Source organism: Oncorhynchus tshawytscha, unplaced genomic scaffold, assembly GCF_018296145.1.
Source record: "Oncorhynchus tshawytscha isolate Ot180627B unplaced genomic scaffold, Otsh_v2.0 Un_contig_2057_pilon_pilon, whole genome shotgun sequence".
NCBI classification, from domain to species: domain Eukaryota; kingdom Metazoa; phylum Chordata; class Actinopteri; order Salmoniformes; family Salmonidae; genus Oncorhynchus; species Oncorhynchus tshawytscha.
Window position 1 is genome coordinate 208,523 of NW_024609624.1, and position 23,978 is coordinate 232,500.

At 39.2% G+C, this 23,978-nt stretch overlaps 1 protein-coding gene across 1 annotated transcript in view; it reads left to right on the forward strand.

The window, feature by feature from the left end:
- Nucleotides 1-519: 519 nt before the first annotated feature.
- LOC112242336 (annexin A2-A-like) overlaps nt 520-23,978 on the forward strand; it is a gene marked incomplete at its 3' end in the record, with an annotated part of 24,978 nt that continues 1,519 nt past the window's right edge. The window contains exons 1-11 of the mRNA XM_042316412.1: nt 520-668; nt 3,497-3,557; nt 3,679-3,772; nt 6,874-6,968; nt 10,235-10,348; nt 10,498-10,588; nt 10,681-10,760; nt 10,908-10,967; nt 11,576-11,669; nt 11,854-11,949; nt 23,491-23,549. Of these exons, the coding sequence (XP_042172346.1) occupies nt 3,507-3,557; nt 3,679-3,772; nt 6,874-6,968; nt 10,235-10,348; nt 10,498-10,588; nt 10,681-10,760; nt 10,908-10,967; nt 11,576-11,669; nt 11,854-11,949; nt 23,491-23,549 (834 nt within the window). The remainder of the gene's footprint in view (nt 669-3,496; nt 3,558-3,678; nt 3,773-6,873; nt 6,969-10,234; nt 10,349-10,497; nt 10,589-10,680; nt 10,761-10,907; nt 10,968-11,575; nt 11,670-11,853; nt 11,950-23,490; nt 23,550-23,978) is intronic.

The window sequence follows — 23,978 nt, forward strand, 5'->3', positions numbered from 1 at the left end:
CTCTGCTCTGTTCTGCTCTGCTCTGCGGCAGAGGCCCACTAACCCTGGGTAGGGCTAGGGTGGAGGGATTAGAGAGAGAGGGAGGAGTATCAGAACAGGGGGGGTCAGCCCAGAAGGTAGGAGTTGGAGCCGTGCTCTGTACGGTTAGAACAGAGGAGAGAGGGAGAGATGTGGGGAAGGAGGGAGGGAGGGGGTGAGTAAGGAGGGAGAGATGGAGGGAGGGGGTAGGGAGGGAGTGGGTGGGTGGGTGAGTAGGGTGGGAGAGATGTAGGGAGGGACTGGGTGGGAGTGGGTGGGTGAGTAGGGAGGGAGAGATGTAGGGAGGGACTGGGTGGGAGTGGGTGGGTGAGTAGGGAGGGAAAGATGTAGGGAGGGAGTGGGTGGGTGGGTGAGTAGGGAGGGAGAGATGTAGGGAGGGACTGGGTGGGAGTGGGTGGGTGAGTAGGGAGGGAGAGATGGGGTAGGGAGGGTGGAAGTGGGGAGGGAGGGAGGGAGAGAAGAGAGACGGAGAGACTGGAGGGGAGGAGTGTGGACTCAGGGGCAGGAGTTGGAGCCGTGCTTTGAGTCATACCAGTGTGTTCTGCCAGCGGTATTTAACCAGCACCACACCCTGAACAGGCTTCATAACGGGAACAATCTACTGCTATCTCTAGGTCCTGTTCTCTAAGGTAAGTCAGCTATCTCTAGGTTCTGTTCTCTAAGGGAACTCAGCTATCTCTAGGTTCTGTTCTCTAAGGGAACTCAGCTATCTCTAGGTTCTGTTCTCTAAGGTAAGTCAGCTATCTCTAGGTTCTGTTCTCTAAGGGAACTCAGCTATCTCTAGGTTCTGTTCTCTAAGAGAAGTCAGCTATCTCTAGGTTCTGTTCTCTAAGGGAAGTCAGCTATCTCTAGGTTCTGTTCTCTAAGGGAAGTCAGCTATCTCTAGGTCCTGTTCTCTAAGGGAAGTCAGCTATCTCTAGGTTCTGTTCTCTAAGGGAAGTCAGCTATCTCTAGGTCCTGTTCTCTAAGGGAACTCAGCTATCTCTAGGTTCTGTTCTCTAAGGTAAATCAGCTATCTCTAGGTTCTGTTCTCTAAGGGAAGTCAGCTATCTCTAGGTTCTGTTCTCTAAGGGAAGTCAGCTATCTCTAGGTTCTGTTCTCTAAGGGAAGTCAGCTATCTCTAGGTTCTGTTCTCTAAGGGAAGTCAGCTATCTCTAGGTTCTGTTCTCTAAGGGAACTCAGCTATCTCTAGGTTCTGTTCTGTTCTCTAAGGGAAGTCAGCTATCTCTAGGTCCTGTTCTCTAAGGTAACTCAGCTATCTCTAGGTTCTGTTCTCTAAGGTAACTCAGCTATCTCTAGGTCCTGTTCTCTAAGGTAAGTCAGCTATCTCTAGGTTCTGTTCTGTTCTCTAAGGGAAGTCAGCTATCTCTAGGTTCTGTTCTCTAAGGGAACTCAGCTATCTCTAGGTTCTGTTCTCTAAGGTAAATCAGCTATCTCTAGGTTCTGTTCTCTAAGGGAAGTCAGCTATCTCTAGGTTCTGTTCTCTAAGGGAAGTCAGCTATCTCTAGGTTCTGTTCTCTAAGGGAAGTCAGCTATCTCTAGGTTCTGTTCTCTAAGGGAAGTCAGCTATCTCTAGGTTCTGTTCTCTAAGGGAAGTCAGCTATCTCTAGGTTCTGTTCTCTAAGGTAAGTCAGCTCTCTAGGTCCTGTTCTCTAAGGGAAGTCAGCTATCTCTAGGTTCTGTTCTCTAAGGGAAGTCAGCTATCTCTAGGTTCTGTTCTCTAAGGGAAGTCAGCTATCTCTAGGTTCTGTTCTCTAAGGTAAGTCAGCTATCTCTAGGTTCTGTTCTCTAAGGGAAGTCAGCTATCTCTAGGTCCTGTTCTCTAAGGGAAGTCAGCTATCTCTAGGTTCTGTTCTCTAAGGGAAGTCAGCTATCTCTCTGTTCTCTAAGGGTTCTGTTCTCTAAGGGAAGTCAGCTATCTCTAGGTTCTGTTCTCTAAGGGAAGTCAGCTATCTCTAGGTTCTGTTCTCTAAGGGAAGTCAGCTATCTCTAGGTTCTGTTCTCTAAGGGAAGTCAGCTATCTCTAGGTTCTGTTCTCTAAGGGAAGTCAGCTATCTCTAGGTTCTGTTCTCTAAGGGAAGTCAGCTATCTCTAGGTTCTGTTCTCTAAGATAAGTTAGAAAGTCTGTCTGTCTGTCTGTCTGTCTGTCTGTCTGTCTTTCTTTCTTTCTTTTGCCCTGTCACGTGTTCCATTCCAATGCTATCCAGTCTGATCCTCACTGAATGAATAAACAGCTAATTGGAAGCAGTAGATTCTTCCTTTTACAGATCAGTCCGTTCTGCTGCTATTGTTTCAACATGGTCGGTTGATTCTGGGACAGTTACTTTTGATGACATTGTTATTTACCCCTAATCAACGTTAAACATGCAGTGTGTGTGTGTGTGTGTGTGTGTGTGTGTGTGTGTGTGTGTGTGTACTGTACACACACACAGTAAATGAGTTGGCACGGCAACACAGTGGGCTTGCCCCTGGAATTCTAACAGTTTGTGGTGGAATGTCTGCTGGGTGGTACTGACCTTGGTGTTACACACACACACACACACACACACACACACACACACACACACACACACACACACACACACACACACACACACACACACACACACACACACACACACACACACACACACACAGCCCACTGTGTCATTAGTCCTGTAAAACTACCATTACAGTAGATCTAATTGGGTATAAGATATTTCATGACTCATGACTCAGCTTGAAATGTTATGTTATTTATATATGTTTATACATGTTATTTACATATATATATTTAAGCTTTATTTAACTAGTCAAGTCAGTTAAGAACATATTCTTATTTTCAGGGGTACAGTAGAGTAATGACCTGTATTACCGTCTGTGTATATAGAGCTGTGAAGTCAAGACAGATTCTGAGTTCATTAAAGGTACCAGTACAGTACGCTGTGGGTCTATATGCAACACAACAGGGCCTGTGGAATGGACCAGGATATGTGATTCACACTTCCTGCTTACATGGAGGAGGGAAGTTAGTTCCCACTCCAAGAATTCTGTCATCATGGTTGCTAGGTGATTAAATATTATTGACCTCTGCCATTGTTGAAAAAAAAAAAAAAGACTACTCCTCCTAACTGATTCTCTGTCAGTTTAACAAGACAAAGACATCGGACTTTCATCTGAACCCTGATTTTGGGCGCTAATCGCATGTTGAGTGTTTAAACGTTTACACGTTTGTCATTCGTTGTCTCGACAACTTACTGTAAACTTTGAGTTTATTCTGTATGTGTCTGTCTGGTACTAGTCTCTAATGGAAGTGACCTCATTCCGTATCTAACATCATAAATGAGACCGTTGGAGCCTCCAGCTGGGTTACCACGGTGACGGTGTGACACATCCTAAAGCTAATTTTACAGCCCATCGTATACTTTTAACCTAATATAACTTATCTTTTTTTTATTTTTTATTATTTTTTTTACAGGGATTTCACAATGGCGTTGGTTTCTGAGTTCCTGGGCCAGCTCACGCTGAATTTTGGCGGGGTGAGTTCACTACAGCTGAACTACTGTCAACGTTAAGGTCATGGGGTCAACCATGTAATGAAATCTGTCCTCTGTCAGGTGATTGTAAAACGGGGTAACTTGGTAACTGTGTCCCCTTCAGGAGAGCGAGCCTAAATTCCCCACGGTGGTGACAGCAAGGGATTTCGATCCAGCTAAAGATGCCGCCAGGATAGAAACGGCCGTCAAAACCAAGGGTGAGAGAATCACAGCAAAGATTACCATAGTCCCACCAGTTAGAATCTATCACTTCATAATGTTTTGCAGACTAGAAATACATTGTGAACTTGATGGGGGCATTAATATATCCGTCACAATGTATTTGCACTAATATAAGTGTCATAATATCATAGTAATTCAGTTTTTATCTAGAGGGGTTGCTATATAAACAGAACTCAGTATGAGCTGGTAACAGTAATGTTGCTGTATGCATTGCGCGATTTAGCGCCATCTGCTGGCCGTTTTTACGTTACTACACCTTGTCAATCCACATCGTACCTTTCTTCTGTGGTGCCGTGCCCGTAAACAGACGTCATTGGATCAGTTGACCATATTTTATCTCAGTAACATTGTATTTCCATAATATCTATTGCCATCCTTGTTGTCTATGCCTGTGAAAGCATTGTCTTTTCACACCATATTCATCAATCGTTTTTAAAAATTCCAGCGATTTAGAGAAAAAAACGTAATCCTGATTCTTGACAATGGTTTGTATTTATATTAATGGAAACATTCTCCATGGAAACATCTCTATGGAAACATCTCCATGGAAACATCTCCGTGAGCACAGCGCTGGTTGAGTCACTTTCCTGCCTGTGTTCCCAACATAACTTCACTAAACCCCACAGAGTATACAGGGATTTTCTGTCTGACAACGCCTTGGCTTTCCAGCCCTGTCGGTCTGCCACAAACCAACCACTGCTAGCTCACTGCAGCCCCCCCTGTACCCAATGAAAGCCCTGACTAGCTGGGTTTTTCCACCAACAGTGTTTACTGTACCGAATCGAGGCCTTGATACAGTGATACATGAAGGAAATGTGACTGTTGCTGTTTTGGCATTTCATCTTTTTTTAATCAGTTTCAATCTCATCAAAAACGTTTTCATGGGATATATCAGACATTTACTTCCTACTATAATATATCTGTCCGTACCTACTCTATATACTCATACTATAATATATCTGTCAATGCCTACTCTATATACTCATACTATAATATATCTGTCAATGCCTACTCTATATACTCATACTATAATATATCTGTCCGTACCTACTCTATATACTCATACTATAATATATCTGTCAATGCCTACTCTATATACTCATACTATAATATATCTGTCAATGCCTACTCTATATACTCGTACTATAATATATCTGTCCGTACCTACTCTATATACTCATACTATAATATATCTGTCCGTACCTACTCTATATACTCATACTATAATATATCTGTCCGTACCTACTCTATATACTCATACTATAATATATCTGTCCGTACCTACTCTATATACTCATACTATAATATATCTGTCCGTACCTACTCTATATACTCATACTATAATATATCTGTCCGTACCTACTCTATATACTCATACTATAATATATCTGTCCGTACCTACTCTATATACTCATACTATAATATATCTGTCCGTACCTACTCTATATACTCATACTATAATATATCTGTCCGTACCTACTCTATATACTCATACTATAATATATCTGTCCGTACCTACTCTATATACTCATACTATAATATATCTGTCCGTACCTACTCTATATACTCATACTATAATATATCTGTCCGTACCTACTCTATATACTCATACTATAATATATCTGTCCGCACCTACTCTATATACTCATACTATAATATATCTGTCCGTACCTACTCTATATACTCATACTATAATATATCTGTCCGTACCTACTCTATATACTCATACTATAATATATCTGTCCGTACCTACTCTATATACTCATACTATAATATATCTGTCCGTACCTACTCTATATACTCATACTATAATATATCTGTCCGTACCTACTCTATATACTCATACTATAATATATCTGTCCGTACCTACTCTATATAGTCATACTATAATATATCTGTCCGTACCTACTCTATATACTCATACTATAATATATCTGTCCGTACCTACTCTATATACTCATACTATAATATATCTGTCCGTACCTACTCTATATACCTACTCTATATACTCATACTATAATATATCTGTCCGTACCTACTCTATATACTCGTACTATAATATATCTGTCAATGCCTACTCTATATGCTCATACTATAATATATCTGTCCGTACCTACTCTATATACTCATACTATAATATATCTGTCCGTACCTACTCTATATACTCATACTATAATATATCTGTCCGTACCTACTCTATATACTCATACTATAATATATCTGTCCGTACCTACTCTATATACTCATACTATAATATATCTGTCCGTACCTACTCTATATACTCATACTATAATATATCTGTCCGTACCTACTCTATATACTCATACTATGATATATCTGTCCGTACCTACTCTATATACCTACTCTATATACTCATACTATAATATATCTGTCCGTACCTACTCTATATACTCGTACTATAATATATCTGTCCGTACCTACTCTATATACTCATACTATAATATATCTGTCCGTACCTACTCTATATACTCGTACTATAATATATCTGTCCGTACCTACTCTATATACTCATACTATGATATATCTGTCCATACCTACTCTATATACTCATACTATAATATATCTGTCCGTACCTAATCTATATACTCATACTATAATATATCTGTCCGTACCTACTCTATATACTCATACTATAATATATCTGTCCGTACCTACTCTATATACTCATACTATAATATATCTGTCCGTACCTACTCTATATACTCATACTATAATATATCTGTCCGTACCTACTCTATATACTCATACTATAATATATCTGTCCATACCTACTCTATATACTCATACTATAATATATCTGTCCGTACCTACTCTATATACTCATACTATGATATATCTGTCCATACCTACTCTATATACTCATACTATAATATATCTGTCCGTACCTAATCTATATACTCATACTATAATATATCTGTCCGTACCTACTCTATATACTCAAAGCTAGTGTGGCCGTTGTATGTAAAATGGAATATTTCCCATGTTCCCCAGCTGTCAACTAATTAACATAAATGTATGTTAATCACACCTCTGTAATATTTCCCATGTTCCCCAGGTGTGGATGAGCTGACCATCATTGACATCCTGACCAGACGGAGCTACTCCCAGAGGAGAGAGATCGCCTTCGAGTATGAGAAGAGATCCAAGAAGGTGAAGGCGGGGAAATAGAGATAGTTTTTTTGTTCAGCAAGATGCTTTTTCATAAAGCAGCTGCCGCCAATGTGGACATCAAGATAATCCAACCTCATTTAGACATATTTTACAGTGGGACGGTCTATCATCTCTGTGTATTTTACAGTGGGGACGGTCTATCATCTCTGTGTATTTTACAGTGGGGACGGTCTATCATCTCTGTGTATTTTACAGTGGGGACGGTCTATCATCTCTGTGTATTTTACAGTGGGACGGTCTATCATCTCTGTGTATTTTACAGTGGGACGGTCTATCATCTCTGTGTATTTTACAGTGGGACGGTCTATCATCTCTGTGTATTTTACAGTGGGGACGGTCTATCATCTCTGTGTATTTTACAGTGGGACGGTCTATCATCTCTGTGTATTTTACAGTGGGGACGGTCTATCATCTCTGTGTATTTTACAGTGGGACGGTCTATCATCTCTGTGTATTTTACAGTGGGGACGGTCTATCATCTCTGTGTATTTTACAGTGGGACGGTCTATCATCTCTGTGTATTTTACAGTGGGACGGTCTATCATCTCTGTGTATTTTACAGTGGGACGGTCTATCATCTCTGTGTATTTTACAGTGGGACGGTCTATCATCTCTGTGTATTTTACAGTGGGACGGTCTATCATCTCTGTGTATTTTACAGTGGGACGGTCTATCATCTCTGTGTATTTTACAGTGGGACGGTCTATCATCTCTGTGTATTTTACAGTGGGGACGGTCTATCATCTCTGTGTATTTTACAGTGGGACGGTCTATCATCTCTGTGTATTTTACAGTGGGGACGGTCTATCATCTCTGTGTATTTTACAGTGGGACGGTCTATCATCTCTGTGTATTTTACAGTGGGGACGGTCTATCATCTCTGTGTATTTTACAGTGGGACGGTCTATCATCTCTGTGTATTTTACAGTGGGACGGTCTATCATCTCTGTGTATTTTACAGTTTATCATCTCTGTGTATTTTACAGTGGGACGGTCTATCATCTCTGTGTATTTTACAGTGGGACGGTCTATCATCTCTGTGTATTTTACAGTGGGACGGTCTATCATCTCTGTGTATTTTACAGTGGGACGGTCTATCATCTCTGTGTATTTTACAGTGGGACGGTCTATCATCTCTGTGTATTTTACAGTGGGACGGTCTATCATCTCTGTGTATTTTACAGTGGGACGGTCTATCATCTCTGTGTATTTTACAGTGGGACGGTCTATCATCTCTGTGTATTTTACAGTGGGGACGGTCTATCATCTCTGTGTATTTTACAGTCTCTATCATCTCTGTGTATTTTACAGTGGGACGGTCTATCATCTCTGTGTATTTTACAGTGTCTATCATCTCTGTGTATTTTACAGTGGGACGGTCTATCATCTCTGTGTATTTTACAGTGGGACGGTCTATCATCTCTGTGTATTTTACAGTGGGACGGTCTATCATCTCTGTGTATTTTACAGTGGGACGGTCTATCATCTCTGTGTATTTTACAGTGGGACGGTCTATCATCTCTGTGTATTTTACAGTGGGACGGTCTATCATCTCTGTGTATTTTACAGTGGGACGGTCTATCATCTCTGTGTATTTTACAGTGGGACGGTCTATCATCTCTGTGTATTTTACAGTGGGACGGTCTATCATCTCTGTGTATTTTACAGTGGGACGGTCTATCATCTCTGTGTATTTTACAGTGGGACGGTCTATCATCTCTGTGTATTTTACAGTGGGACGGTCTATCATCTCTGTGTATTTTACAGTGGGACGGTCTATCATCTCTGTGTATTTTACAGTGGGACGGTCTATCATCTCTGTGTATTTTACAGTGGGACGGTCTATCATCTCTGTGTATTTTACAGTGGGACGGTCTATCATCTCTGTGTATTTTACAGTGGGACGGTCTATCATCTCTGTGTATTTTACAGTGGGACGGTCTATCATCTCTGTGTATTTTACAGTGGGACGGTCTATCATCTCTGTGTATTTTACAGTGGGACGGTCTATCATCTCTGTGTATTTTACAGTGGGGACGGTCTATCATCTCTGTGTATTTTACAGTGGGGACGGTCTATCATCTCTGTGTATTTTACAGTGGGACGGTCTATCATCTCTGTGTATTTTACAGTGGGGACGGTCTATCATCTCTGTGTATTTTACAGTGGGACGGTCTATCATCTCTGTGTATTTTACAGTGTCTATCATCTCTGTGTATTTTACAGTGGGACGGTCTATCATCTCTGGTATTTTACAGTCTATCATCTCTGTGTATTTTACAGTGGGACGGTCTATCATCTCTGTGTATTTTACAGTGGGACGGTCTATCATCTCTGTGTATTTTACAGTGGGGACGGTCTATCATCTCTGTGTATTTTACAGTGGGACGGTCTATCATCTCTGTGTATTTTACAGTGGGACGGTCTATCATCTCTGTGTATTTTACAGTGGGACGGTCTATCATCTCTGTGTATTTTACAGTGGGACGGTCTATCATCTCTGTGTATTTTACAGTGGGACGGTCTATCATCTCTGTGTATTTTACAGTGGGACGGTCTATCATCTCTGTGTATTTTACAGTGGGACGTCTATCATCTCTATCATCTCTGTGTATTTTACAGTGGGACGGTCTATCATCTCTGTGTATTTTACAGTGGGACGGTCTATCATCTCTGTGTATTTTACAGTGGGACGGTCTATCATCTCTGTGTATTTTACAGTGGGACGGTCTATCATCTCTGTGTATTTTACAGTGGGACGGTCTATCATCTCTGTGTATTTTACAGTGGGACGGTCTATCATCTCTGTGTATTTTACAGTGGGACGGTCTATCATCTCTGTGTATTTTACAGTGGGACGGTCTATCATCTCTGTGTATTTTACAGTGGGGGTCTATCATCGGTCTATCATCTCTGTGTATTTTACAGTGGGACGGTCTATCATCTCTGTGTATTTTACAGTGGGACGGTCTATCATCTCTGTGTATTTTACAGTGGGACGGTCTATCATCTCTGTGTATTTTACAGTGGGACAGTCTATCATCTCTGTGTATTTTACAGTGGGACGGTCTACGGTCTATCATCTCTGTGTATTTTACAGTGGGACGGTCTATCATCTCTGTGTATTTTTACAGTGTATTTTACGGTCTATCATCTCTGTGTATTTTACAGTGGGACGGTCTATCATCTCTGTGTATTTTACAGTGGGGACTGAACTATCCTCTCTGTGTATGTCTCTCCTGTAGGATATGATCACAGCTCTGAAGGGGGCTCTGTCTGGGTCTCTGGAGGCTGTAATTCTGGGACTGATGAAGAGTACAGCTCAGTACGACGCCTCTGAGATCAAAGGATCCATCAAGGTAAGGAGGAGGCTGCAATCTTTCCTACGTGAAGCCTAAACGACACAGATCACAGTCACTGCTGCCCTCTCCTGGTCTGATGGATGTGTGGCCTAGACACAGACTTGATGTTCATACTGCTGTTAAAACCACTGTTCTCTTCCCTCCAGGGTCTGGGGACCGATGAGGAGACTCTGATAGAGATGGTCTGTTCCCGCAGCGCTGAAGAACTGGTGGAAATCAAACGCGTCTACAAGGAGTGTAAGTAGGAGAAACAAACTAGAATTAGGATCGAGATCAGATTGAAAACGTAAGGATTGTGTGTTTAAAAAAAAACTTTTATATATCCACAGTGTTTAAGAAGGAGCTGGAGAAGGACGTGGCTGGAGACACATCGGGAGACTTCAGGAGTCTGCTGTTGGCCCTGGTACAGGTAGGATCATACAACGACTTTACAATGTCGAGCTTCCAAAGATTGACCATCCACTGGCTTTATTAATAATGATTTGGATACGAAGGAGTCTTGTCTGAATATTGGGGTACAACTGTGTTCTCCATTGTATTCTATGTCATTCAATAGGCAAAGAGAGATGAGCCCTCAAATATTGTTGACTACGAGAAGATCGACCAGGATGCCAGAGTAAGACAAATACACGGACACTAAAACACCGTAGCAGAACCAAACACTAAAGCATTGATACTGACACTAAAACACCGTAGCAGAACCAAACACTAAAGCATTGATACTGACACTAAAACACTGTAGCAGAACCAAACACTAAAGCATTGATACTGACACTAAAACACTCTGTAGCAGAACCAAACACTAAAGCATTGATACTGACACTAAAACACCGTGTCTCTGTAGATTAGTTAGGTGTAGTAGACACATTGTGTCTCTGTAGATTAGTTAGGTGTAGTAGACAGAGTGTGTCTCTGTAGATTAGTTAGGTGTAGTAGACAGCTGTGTCTCTGTAGATTAGTTAGTGTTAGTAGACAGCTGTGTCTCTGTAGATTAGTTAGGTGTAGTAGACAGCTGTGTCTCTGTAGATTAGTTAGGTGTAGTAGACAGGTGTGTCTCTGTAGATTAGTTAGGTGTAGTAGACAGCTGTGTCTCTGTAGATTAGTTAGGTGTAGTAGACAGCTGTGTAGATTAGTTAGGTGTAGTAGACAGGTGTGTCTCTGTAGATTAGTTAGGTGTAGTGTACAGCTGTGTCTCTTGTTGATGGTCCTCTCCTGTCTCTGTAGGCTCTGTATGAGGCAGGAGTGAAGAGGAAGGGGACTGACGTGGCTACATGGATCACCATCATGTCAGAGAGAAGTGTCCCCCACCTACAGAAAGGTACCTACCTGACTCTGTAACGAGGGACTTCTTCATGCACAGGATCGTTTGGACAAAATACTAAAACTCCAAGTCAAGATGGCGACAATCAGACATTTTTACACATAAAGAACGTAGATGTTTCTTTCTATCAACCCAGTGACTCTTCAGAAAGATGACCAAATGTTGGCTCTGTCTGTTCCAGTGTTTGACAGGTACAAGAGCTACAGTCCATACGACATGCAGGAGAGCATCAGGAAGGAGGTGAAGGGAGACCTGGAGAAGTCCTTCCTGACACTGGGTAACATTCTACACATCATATATCTACATTCTATAATATATACATCTGTATCATAGAACCTGTATTCTATATTATATACATCTATATCTATAACATATAACATGTATTCTATATTATATACATCTATATCTTTATCATAGAACCTGTATTCTATATTATATACATCTATATCTATAACATATAACGTGTATTCTATATTATATACATCTATATCTTTATCATAGAACCTGTATTCTATAATATATACATCTATATCTATAACATATAACATGTATTCTATAATGTATACATCTATATCTTTATCATAGAACCTGTATTCTATAATATATACATCTATATCTATAACATAGAACCTGTATTCTATAATATGGACATCTATATCTTTATCATAGAACTTGTATTCTATAATTTGTACATCTATATTTATATCATATAACCTGTATTCTATAATATGTACATCTATATCTATAACATATAACATGTATTCTATAATATATACATCTATATCTATAACATATAACATGTATTCTATAATATATACATCTATATCTATCATATAACCTGTATTCTATAATATATACATCTATCTCTTTATCATAGAACCTGTATTCTATAATATGTACATCTATATTTATATCATATAACCTGTATTCTATAATATATACATCTATATCTATAACATATAACATGTATTCTATAATATATACATCTATATCTATAACATATAACCTGTATTCTATAATATATACATCTATATCTATAACATAGAACCTGTATTCTATTATATATACATCTATATCTATAACATATAACCTGTATTCTATAATATATACATCTAGATCTATAACATAGAACCTGTATTCTATAATATATACACAGGGACATTGGAGTGTCACGTTTGAGAAACAGACGCCTCACAAGTCCTCAACTGGCTGCATGATTAAATAGTACCCGCAAAACACCAGTCTCAACATCAACAGTGAAGAGGTGACTCCAGGATGCTGACCTTCTAGGCAGAGTTCCTCTGTCCAGTGTCTGTGTTCTTTTGCCCATCTTAATCTTTTTCTTTTTATTGGCCAGTCTGAGATTTAGATTTTCTTTGCAACTCTGCCTAGAAGGCCAGCATCCCAGAGTCGCCTCTTCACTACTACATTAGCTCCTCTTACCTCTACACTAGATACTCTTACCACTACATTAGATACTCTTACCTCTACATTAGATACTCTTACCTCTACATTAGCTCCTCTTACCTCTACACTAGATACTCTTACCTCTACATTAGCTCTTCTAGCTCCTCTTACCACTACACTAGATACTCTTACCTCTACATTAGATACTCTTACCTCTACATTAGCTCCTCTTACCTCTACATTAGATACTCTTACCTCTACATTAGCTCCTCTAGCTCCTCTTACTACTACATTAGATACTCTTACCTCGACATTAGATACTCTTACCTCTACATTAGATACTCTTACCTCTACATTAGCTCCTCTAGCTCCTCTTACTACTACATTAGATACTCTTACCTCTACATTAGATACTCTTACCTCTACATTAGATACTCTTACCTCTACATTAGCTCCTCTTACCTCTACATTAGATACTCTTACCACTACATCAGATACTCTTACCTCTACATTAGCTCCTCTTACCTCTACATTAGATACTCTTACCACTACATTAGATACTCTTATCAATACATTAGATACTCTAGCTCCTCTTACCTCTACATTAGCTCCTCTTACCTCTACATTAGATACTCTTACCACTACATCAGATACTCTTACCACTACATCAGATACTCTTCCCTCTACATTAGCTCCTCTAGCTCCTCTTACCTCTACATTAGATACTCTTACCACTACATCAGATATTCTTATCTCTACATTAGCTCTTCTAGCTCCTCTTACCTCTACATTAGCTCTCCTAGCTCCTCTTACCTCTACATTAGATACTCTTACCTCGACATTAGATACTCTTACCACTACATTAGATACTCTTACCTCTACATTAGCCTTCTAGCTCCTCTTACCTCTACATTAGATACTCTTACCTCTACATTAGATAGTCTTACCTCTACATTAGCTCCTCTTACCTCTACATTAGCTCCTCTTACCTCTACATTAGCTCCTCTTACCTCTACATTAGCTCTCCTAGCTCCTCTTACCTCTACATTAGATACTCTTACCTCGACATTAGATACTCTTACCACTACATTAGATACTCTTACCTCTACATTAGCCTTCTAGCTCCTCTTACCTCTACATTAGATACTCTTACCTCTACATTAGATACTCTTACCAATACATTAGAGACTCTTACCACTACATTATATACTCTTACTTCTACATTAGAGACTCTTACCACTACATTATATACTCTTACCTCTACATTAGCTCCTCTAGCTCCTCTTACCTCTACATTAGATAATCTTACCAATACATTAGATACTCTTACCACTACATTATATACTCTTACCTCTACATTAGATACTCTTACCTCTACATTAGCTCCTCTAGCTCCTCTTACTACTACATTAGATAATCTTACCTCTACATTAGATACTCTTACCTCTACATTAGCTCCTCTAGCTCCTCTTACTACTACATTAGATACTCTTACCTCTACATTAGATACTCTTACCACTACATTAGATACTCTTACCTCTACATTAGCTCCTCTAGCTCCTCTTAATACTACATTAGATACTCTTACCACTACATTAGATACTCTTACCTCTACATTAGATACACTGACTAGTACATTAGATACTCTTACCTCTACATTAGATACTCTTACCTCTACATTAGCTCTTCTAGCTCCTCTTACCACTACATTAGATACTCTTACCTCTACATTAGATACTCTTACCACTACATTAGATACACTTACCACTACATTAGCTCCTCTTACCTCTACATTAGCTCCTCTAGCTCCTCTTACCACTACATTAGATACTCTTACCTCTACATTAGATACTCTTACCACTACATTAGATACTCTTACCTCTACATTAGCTCCTCTAGCTCCTCTTACCACTACATTAGATACTCTTACCACTACATTAGATACTCTTACCTCTACATTAGATACTCTTACCTCTACATTAGCTCCTCTTACCTCTACATTAGATACTCTTACCTCTACATTAGATACTGTTACCTCTACATTAGCTCCTCTAGCTCCTCTTACCACTACATTAGATACTCTTACCTCTACATTAGCTCCTCTAGCTCCTCTTACTACTACATTAGATACTCTTACCACTACATTAGATACTCTTACCTCTACATTAGCTCCTCTAGCTCCTCTTACCACTACATTAGATACTCTTACCACTACATTAGATACTCTTACCTCTACATTAGATACTCTTACCTCTACATTAGCTCCTCTTACCTCTACATTAGATACTCTTACCACTACATTAGATACTCTTACCTCTACATTAGCTCCTCTAGCTCCTCTTACTACTACATTAGATAATCTTACCTCTACATTAGATACTCTTACCTCTACATTAGATACTCTTACCTCTACATTAGCTCCTCTAGCTCCTCTTACTACTACATTAGATACTCTTACCTCTACATTAGATACTCTTACCACTACATTAGATACTCTTACCTCTACATTAGATACACTGACTACTACATTAGATACTCTTACCTCTACATTAGATACTCTTACCTCTACATTAGATACACTGACTACTACATTAGATACTCTTACCTCTACACTAGATACTCTTACCACTACATTAGATACTCTTACCACTACATTAGATACTCTTACCTCTACATTAGATACTCTTACCTCTACATTAGATACTCGTACAACTACATTAGATACTGTTACCTCTACATTAGCTCCTCTTACCACTACATTAGATACTCTCACCTCGACATTAGATACTCTTACCACTACATTAGATACTCTTACCTCTACATTAGCTCTTCTAGCTCCTCTTACCTCTACATTAGCTCTCCTAGCTCCTCTTACCTCTACATTAGATACTCTTACCTCGACATTAGATACTCTTACCTCTACATTAGATACTCTTACCTCTACATTAGCTCTTCTAGCTCCTCTTACCTCTACATTAGCTCTCCTAGCTCCTCTTACCTCTACATTAGATACTCTTACCTCGACATTAGATACTCTTACCACTACATTAGATACTCTTACCTCTACAGGAGCTCTTCTAGCTCCTCTTACCTCTACATTATATACTCTTACTTCTACATTAGCTCCTCTTACCACTACATTAGCTCCTCTAGCTCCTCTTACCTCTACATTTGATACTCTTACCTCTACATTAGATACTCTTACCTCTACATTAGATACTCTTACCACTACATTAGCTCCTCTTACCACTACATTAGATACTCTTACCAATACATTAGATACTCTTACCAATACATTAGATACTCTTACCTCTACATTAGATACTCTAGCTCCTCTTACCACTACACTAGATACTCTTACCTCTACATTAGCTACTCTTACCTCTACATTAGATACTCTTACCTCTACATTAGCTCCTCTAGCTCCTCTTACCACTACACTAGATACTCTTACCTCGACATTAGATACTCTTACCACTACATTAGATACTCTTACCTCGACATTAGATACTCTTACCGACTACTACATTAGATACTCTTACCTCTACATTAGATACTCTTACCTCTACATTAGATACTCTTACCTCTACATTAGATACTCTTACCACTACATTAGATACTGTTACCTCTACATTAGCTCCTCTAGCTCCTCTTACCTCTACATTAGATACTCTTACCTCTACATCAGATACTCTTACCACTACATTAGATACTCTTACCACTACATTAGTTCCTCTTACCTCTACATTAGATACTCTTACCTCGACATTAGATACTCTTACCTCTACATTAGATACTCTTACCGCTACATCAGATACTCTTACCACTACATTAGATACTCTTACCACTACATTAGCTCCTCTTACCTCTACATTAGATACTCTTACCTCTACATTAGATACTCTTACCTCTACATTAGATACTCTTACCACTACATTAGATACTGTTACCTCTACATTAGCTCCTCTAGCTCCTCTTACCTCTACATTAGATACTCTTACCTCTACATCAGATACTCTTACCACTACATTAGATACTCTTACCACTACATTAGCTCCTCTTACCTCTACATTAGATACTCTTACCTCGATATTAGATACTCTTACCACTACATTAGATACTCTTACCTCTACATTAGCCTTCTAGCTCCTCTTACCTCTACATTAGATACTCTTACCTCTACATTAGATAGTCTTACCTCTACATTAGCTCCTCTTACTACTACATTAGATACTCTTACCTCTACATTAGCTCCTCTTACCTCTACATTAGATACTCTTACCTCTACATTAGCCTTCTAGCTCCTCTTACCTCTACATTAGATACTCTTACCTCTACATTAGAGACTCTTACCACTACATTATATACTCTTACTTCTACATTAGATACTCTTACCACTACATTAGCTCCTCTAGCTCCTCTTACCTCTACATTAGATATCTTACCAATACATTAGCTACTCTTACCTCTACATTAGATACTCTTACCTCTACATTAGATACTCTTACCACTACATTAGATAGCTCCTCTTACCTCTACATTAGATAATCTTACCTCTACATTAGATACTCTTACCTCTACATTAGATACTCTTACCTCTACATTAGCTATCTAGCTCCTCTTACCTCTACATTAGATACTCTACATTAGATACTCTTACCTCTACATTAGATACTCTTACCTCTACATTAGATACTCTTACCACTAGCTCTCTAGCTCTCTTACATTAGATACTCTTACCACTACCTCTTACCTCTACATTAGCTCCTCTAGCTCCTCTTACCACTACATTAGATACTCTTACCTCTACATTAGATACTCTTACCTCGACATTAGATACTCCGACTACTACATTAGATACTCTTACCTCTACATTCGATACTCTTACCTCTACATTAGATACTCTTACCTCTACATTAGATACTCTTACAACTACATTAGATACTGTTACCTCTACATTAGCTCCTCTAGCTCCTCTTACCTCTACATTAGATACTCTTACCTCTACATCAGATACTCTTACCACTACATTAGACTACATTAGATACTCTTACCTCTACATTAGATACTCTTACCTCTACATTAGCCTTCTAGCTCCACTTACCTCTACATTAGATACTCTTACCTCTACATTAGAGACTCTTACCACTACATTATATACTCTTACTTCTACATTAGATACTCTTACCACTACATTAGCTCCTCTAGCTCCTCTTACCTCTACATTAGATAATCTTACCAATACATTAGATACTCTTACCTCTACATTAGATACTCTTACTTCTACATTAGATACTCTTACCACTACATTAGCTCCTCTAGCTCCTCTTACCTCTACATTAGATAATCTTACCAATACATTAGATACTCTTACCTCTACATTAGATACTCTTACCACTACATTAGCTCTTCTAGCTCCTCTTACCTCTACATTAGATACTCTTACCTCTACATTAGATAATCTTACCTCTACATTAGATACTCTTACCTCTACATTAGCTCCTCTAGCTCCTCTTACCACTACACTAGATACTCTTACCACTACATTATATACTCTTACCTCTACATTAGATACTCTTACCTCTACATTAGCTCCTCTAGCTCCTCTTACTACTACATTAGATAATCTTACCTCTACATTAGATACTCTTACCTCTACATTAGCTCCTCTAGCTCCTCTTACTAGTACATTAGATACTCTTACCTCTACATTAGATACTCTTACCTCTACATTAGATACTCTTACCTCTACATTAGATACTCTTACCTCTACATTAGCTCCTCTAGCTCCTCTTACCTCTACATTAGATACTCTTACCACTACATTAGATACTCTTACCTCTACATTAGCTCCTCTTACCTCTACATTAGATACTCTTACCTCTACATTAGATACACTGACTAGTACATTAGATACTCTTACCACTACATTAGTATACTCTTACCTCTACATTAGATACTCTTACCTCTACATTAGATACACTGACTAGTACATTAGATACTCTTACCACTACATTATATACTCTTACCTCTACATTAGATACTCTTACCTCTACATTAGCTCCTCTAGCTCCTCTTACTACTACATTAGATACTCTTACCTCTACATTAGATACTCTTACCACTACACTAGATACTCTTACCACTACATTAGCTCTTCTAGCTCCTCTTACCACTACATTAGATACTCTTACCTCTACATTAGATACTCTTACCTCTACATTAGCTCCTCTAGCTCCTCTTACTACTACATTAGATACACTGACTAGATACATTGTATACTCTTACCACTACATTAGATACTCTTACCTCTACATTAGATACACTGACTAGTACATTAGATACTCTTACCTCTACATTATATACTCTTACCTCTACATTAGATACTCTTACCTCTACATTAGCTCCTCTAGCTCCTCTTACCACTACATTAGATACTCTTACCTCTACATTAGATACTCTTACCACTACATTAGATACTCTTACCACTACATTAGCTTCTCTTACCTCTACATTTACTACATTTACCTCTACATTAGCTCCTCTAGCTCCTCTTACTACTACATTAGATACTCTTACCTCTACATTAGATACTCTTACCACTACATTAGATACTCTTACCTCTACATTAGCTCCTCTAGCTCCTCTTACTACTACATTAGATACTCTTACCTCTACATTAGATACTCTTACCACTACATTAGATACTCTTACCACTACATTAGATACTCTTACCTCTACATTAGATACACTGACTAGTACATTAGATACTCTTACCTCTACATTAGATACTCTTACCACTACATTAGATACTCTTACCACTACATTAGCTTCTCTTACCTCTACATTAGATACTCTTACCTCTACATTAGATACTCATACAACTACATTAGATACTGTTACCTCTACATTAGCTCCTCTAGCTCCTCTTACCTCTACATTAGCTCCTCTAGCTCCTCTTACCACTACATTAGATACTCTTACCACTACATTAGATACTCTTACCTCTACATTAGATTATCTTACCTCTACATTAGATACTCTTACCTCTACATTAGCTCCTCTAGCTCCTCTTACCACTACATTAGATACTCTTACCTCTACATTAGATACTCTTACCACTACATTAGATACTCTTACCTCTACATTAGATACTCTTACCACTACATTAGATACTCTTACCTCTACATTAGCTCCTCTAGCTCCTCTTACCACTACATTAGATACTCTTACCTCTACATTAGATACTCTTACCTCTACATTAGATACTCTTACCACTACATTAGATACTCTTACCTCTACATTAGATACTCTTACCTCTACATTAGATACTCTTACCACTACACTAGATACTCTTACCTCTACATTAGCTCCTCTTACCTCTACATTAGATACCCGTACAACTACATTAGATACTGTTACCTCTACATTAGCTCCTCTAGCTCCTCTTACCTCTACATTAGCTCCTCTAGCTCCTCTTACCACTACATTAGATACTCTTACCTCTACATTAGATACTCTTACCTCTACATTAGCTCTCCTAGCTCCTCTTACCTCTACATTAGCTCCTCTAGCTCCTCTTACCACTACATTAGATACTCTTACCTCTACATTAGATACTCTTACCTCGACATTAGATACTCTTACCACTACATTAGATACTCTTACCTCTACATTAGCTCACTCTAGCTCCTCTTACTACTACATTAGATAATCTTACCTCTACATTAGATACTCTTACCTCTACATTAGATACTCTTACCTCTACATTAGCTCCTCTAGCTCCTCTTACTACTACATTAGATACTCTTACCTCTACATTAGACTCTTACTACATTTACCACTACATTAGATACTCTTACCTCTACATTAGCTCTCTAGCTCCTCTTAATACTACATTAGATACTCTTACCACTACATTAGATACTCTTACCTCTACATTAGATACACTGACTACTACATTAGATACTCTTACCTCTACATTAGATACTCTTACCTCTCATTAGCTCTTCTAGCTCCTCTTACTACTACATTAGATACTCTTACCTCTACATTAGCTCTTCTAGCTCCTCTTACTACTACATTAGATACTCTTACCTCTACATTAGATACTCTTACCTCTACATTAGATACTCGTACAACTACATTAGATACTCTTACCTCTACATTAGATACTCTTACCTCTACATTAGATACTCGTACAACTACATTAGATTCTCTTACCTCTACATTAGCTCTCCTAGCTCCTCTTACCTCTACATTAGATACTCTTACCTCGACATTAGATACTCTTACCTCTACATTAGATACTCTTACCTCTACATTAGCTCTTCTAGCTCCTCTTACCTCTACATTAGCTCTCCTAGCTCCTCTTACCTCTACATTAGATACTCTTACCTCGACATTAGATACTCTTACCACTACATTAGATACTCTTACCTCTACATTAGATACTCTTACCTCTACATTAGCTCTTCTAGCTCCTCTTACCTCTACATTAGATACTCTTACCTCGACATTAGATACTCTTACCTCTACATTAGATACTCTTACCTCTACATTAGCTCTTCTAGCTCCTCTTACCTCTACATTAGCTCTCCTAGCTTCTCTTACCTCTACATTAGATACTCTTACCACTACATTAGATACACTTACCACTACATTAGCTCCTCTTACCTCTACATTAGCTCCTCTAGCTCCTCTTACTACTACATTAGATACTCTTAACTCTATATTAGATACTCTTACCTCTACATTAGATACTCTTACCTCTACATTAGCTCCTCTAGCTCCTCTTACTACTACATTAGATACTCTTACCTCTACATTAGATACTCTTACCACTACAGTAGATACTCTTACCACTACAGTAGATACTCTTACCTCTACATTAGATACTCTTACCTCTACATTAGATAATCTTACCTCTACATTAGATACTCTTACCTCTACATTAGCTCCTCTAGCTCCTCTTACCTCTACATTAGATACTCTTACCTCTACATTAGATACTCTTACCTCTACATTAGATACTCTTACCACTACATTAGATACTCTTACCTCTACATTAGATACTCTAGCTCCTCTTACCACTACATTAGATACTCTTAACTCTACATTAGATACTCTTACCTCTACATTAGATATTCTTACCAATACATTAGATACTCTTACCTCTACATTAGCTCCTCTTACCTCTACATTAGCTCCTCTAGCTCCTCTTACTACTACATTAGATAATCTTACCTCTACATTAGATACTCTTACCTCTACATTAGCTCCTCTAGCTCCTCTTACTACTACATTAGATACTCTTACCTCTACATTAGATACTCTTACCTCTACATTAACTTCTAAACATCTCCCTTGTTTCTAACACACTTCTATAAAGCCAATCAACTCCTCTCTGACTAGTTCCAGAATGATCTATCCGTTTAATCTCTTCAGCATAACATTACCTGTCCATTGATAATGTATGAGGCCTTACCTCCTGTCTCCATGCCAGAATGTCTGTGTCACTCACTCAAGACTCCACTTCTGCCGTTTATGCGTTACTCTATCTCTCTCTGTGTCTCTCTGTGTGACTCTCTCTCTCCCTTTCTCTCTTTCTGTGTGTCTCCTGTGTATCTATGTTTCTCTGTGTGTCTCTGTCTCTCTCCCTTTCTCTCTGTCTCTCTCCCTTTCTCTCTCTGCGTCTCTCTCCCTTTCCTCTCTCCTCTGTCTCTCTCCTCTTCTCTCTGTCTCTGTCTCTCTGTGTCTCTCCTTTTCTCTCTGTGTCTCTGTCTCTCTCCTTTTTCCCTCTCTCTGTGTCTCTGTCTCTCTCCCTTTCTCTCTCTCTGTGTCTCTGTCTCTCTCCCTTTTTCTCTCTCTCTGTGTCTCTGTCTCTCTCCTTTCTCTCTCTCTGTGTCTCTGTCTCTCTCCCTTTCCTCTCTCTGTGTCTCTGTCTCTCTCCTCTCTCCTGTGTCTCTGTCTCTCTGCGTCTCTCTCCCTTTCCCTCTCTCTGTGTCTCTGTCTCTCTCCCTTTCTCTCTGTTGGTCTCTCTCTGCCGTCAGGTTGTCTATGAACCGTATTACAACTGGCAGTGAGAGGAAAGAAGTGTGGAAGGGGGGGGGTTCTCTACTCCTCTCCACCTTGCCTCCTCTCCTTCCCTCCTATTTGTACCAGATGGGACCTCGGTCGATTCATTCCTTATTAACAGTAATTGCAAGTTGTTTGAAGAAAACAACATTTGATTTCAAGGGATGTTGTGCCCTTAAGAAACAAACTGTGGATCTGTGCCTATACACTGCAGGCAGCCTCCTTACCAGGAACCCTTTAGAAAGAACAACAGGAAGTGACAGATCCAGAGAGGATATCAGAAACAAAGTTGAGGTGATTTCAATCTGTTCTCTTTTCTGCTTTGTTTTTGCAGTGGAGTGCTTTGAGAACAAACAACAGTACTTTGCTAACAGACTGAGTGAAGCCATGAAGGTAATTATCTGTTAACCTCTAGTCGTGTGACTGAGTACGATGGTGAACTACAAGACCTCATGAGGAACAAAGAATGAACTCATTGTTATTTGTACATTTGGTACAAACCCTTTCAACCCCAACACCCTTCAACCCCAACACCCTTTCAACCCCAACACCCTTTCAACCCCAACACCTTTCAACCCTTCAATCCCCTTCAACACCCTTCAATCCTTCAACCTCCAACCCCTTCAACACCCTTCAACCCCTTTCAATTCCCTTCAACCCCAACACCATTCAACCCCTTCAACCCCAACACCCTTCAATCCCAACACCCTTCAACACCCTTCAACCCCAACACCCTTCAATCCCCTTCAACCCCAACACCCTTCAACACCCTTCAACCCCAACACCCTTCAACACCCTTCAACCCCAACACCCTTCCATCCC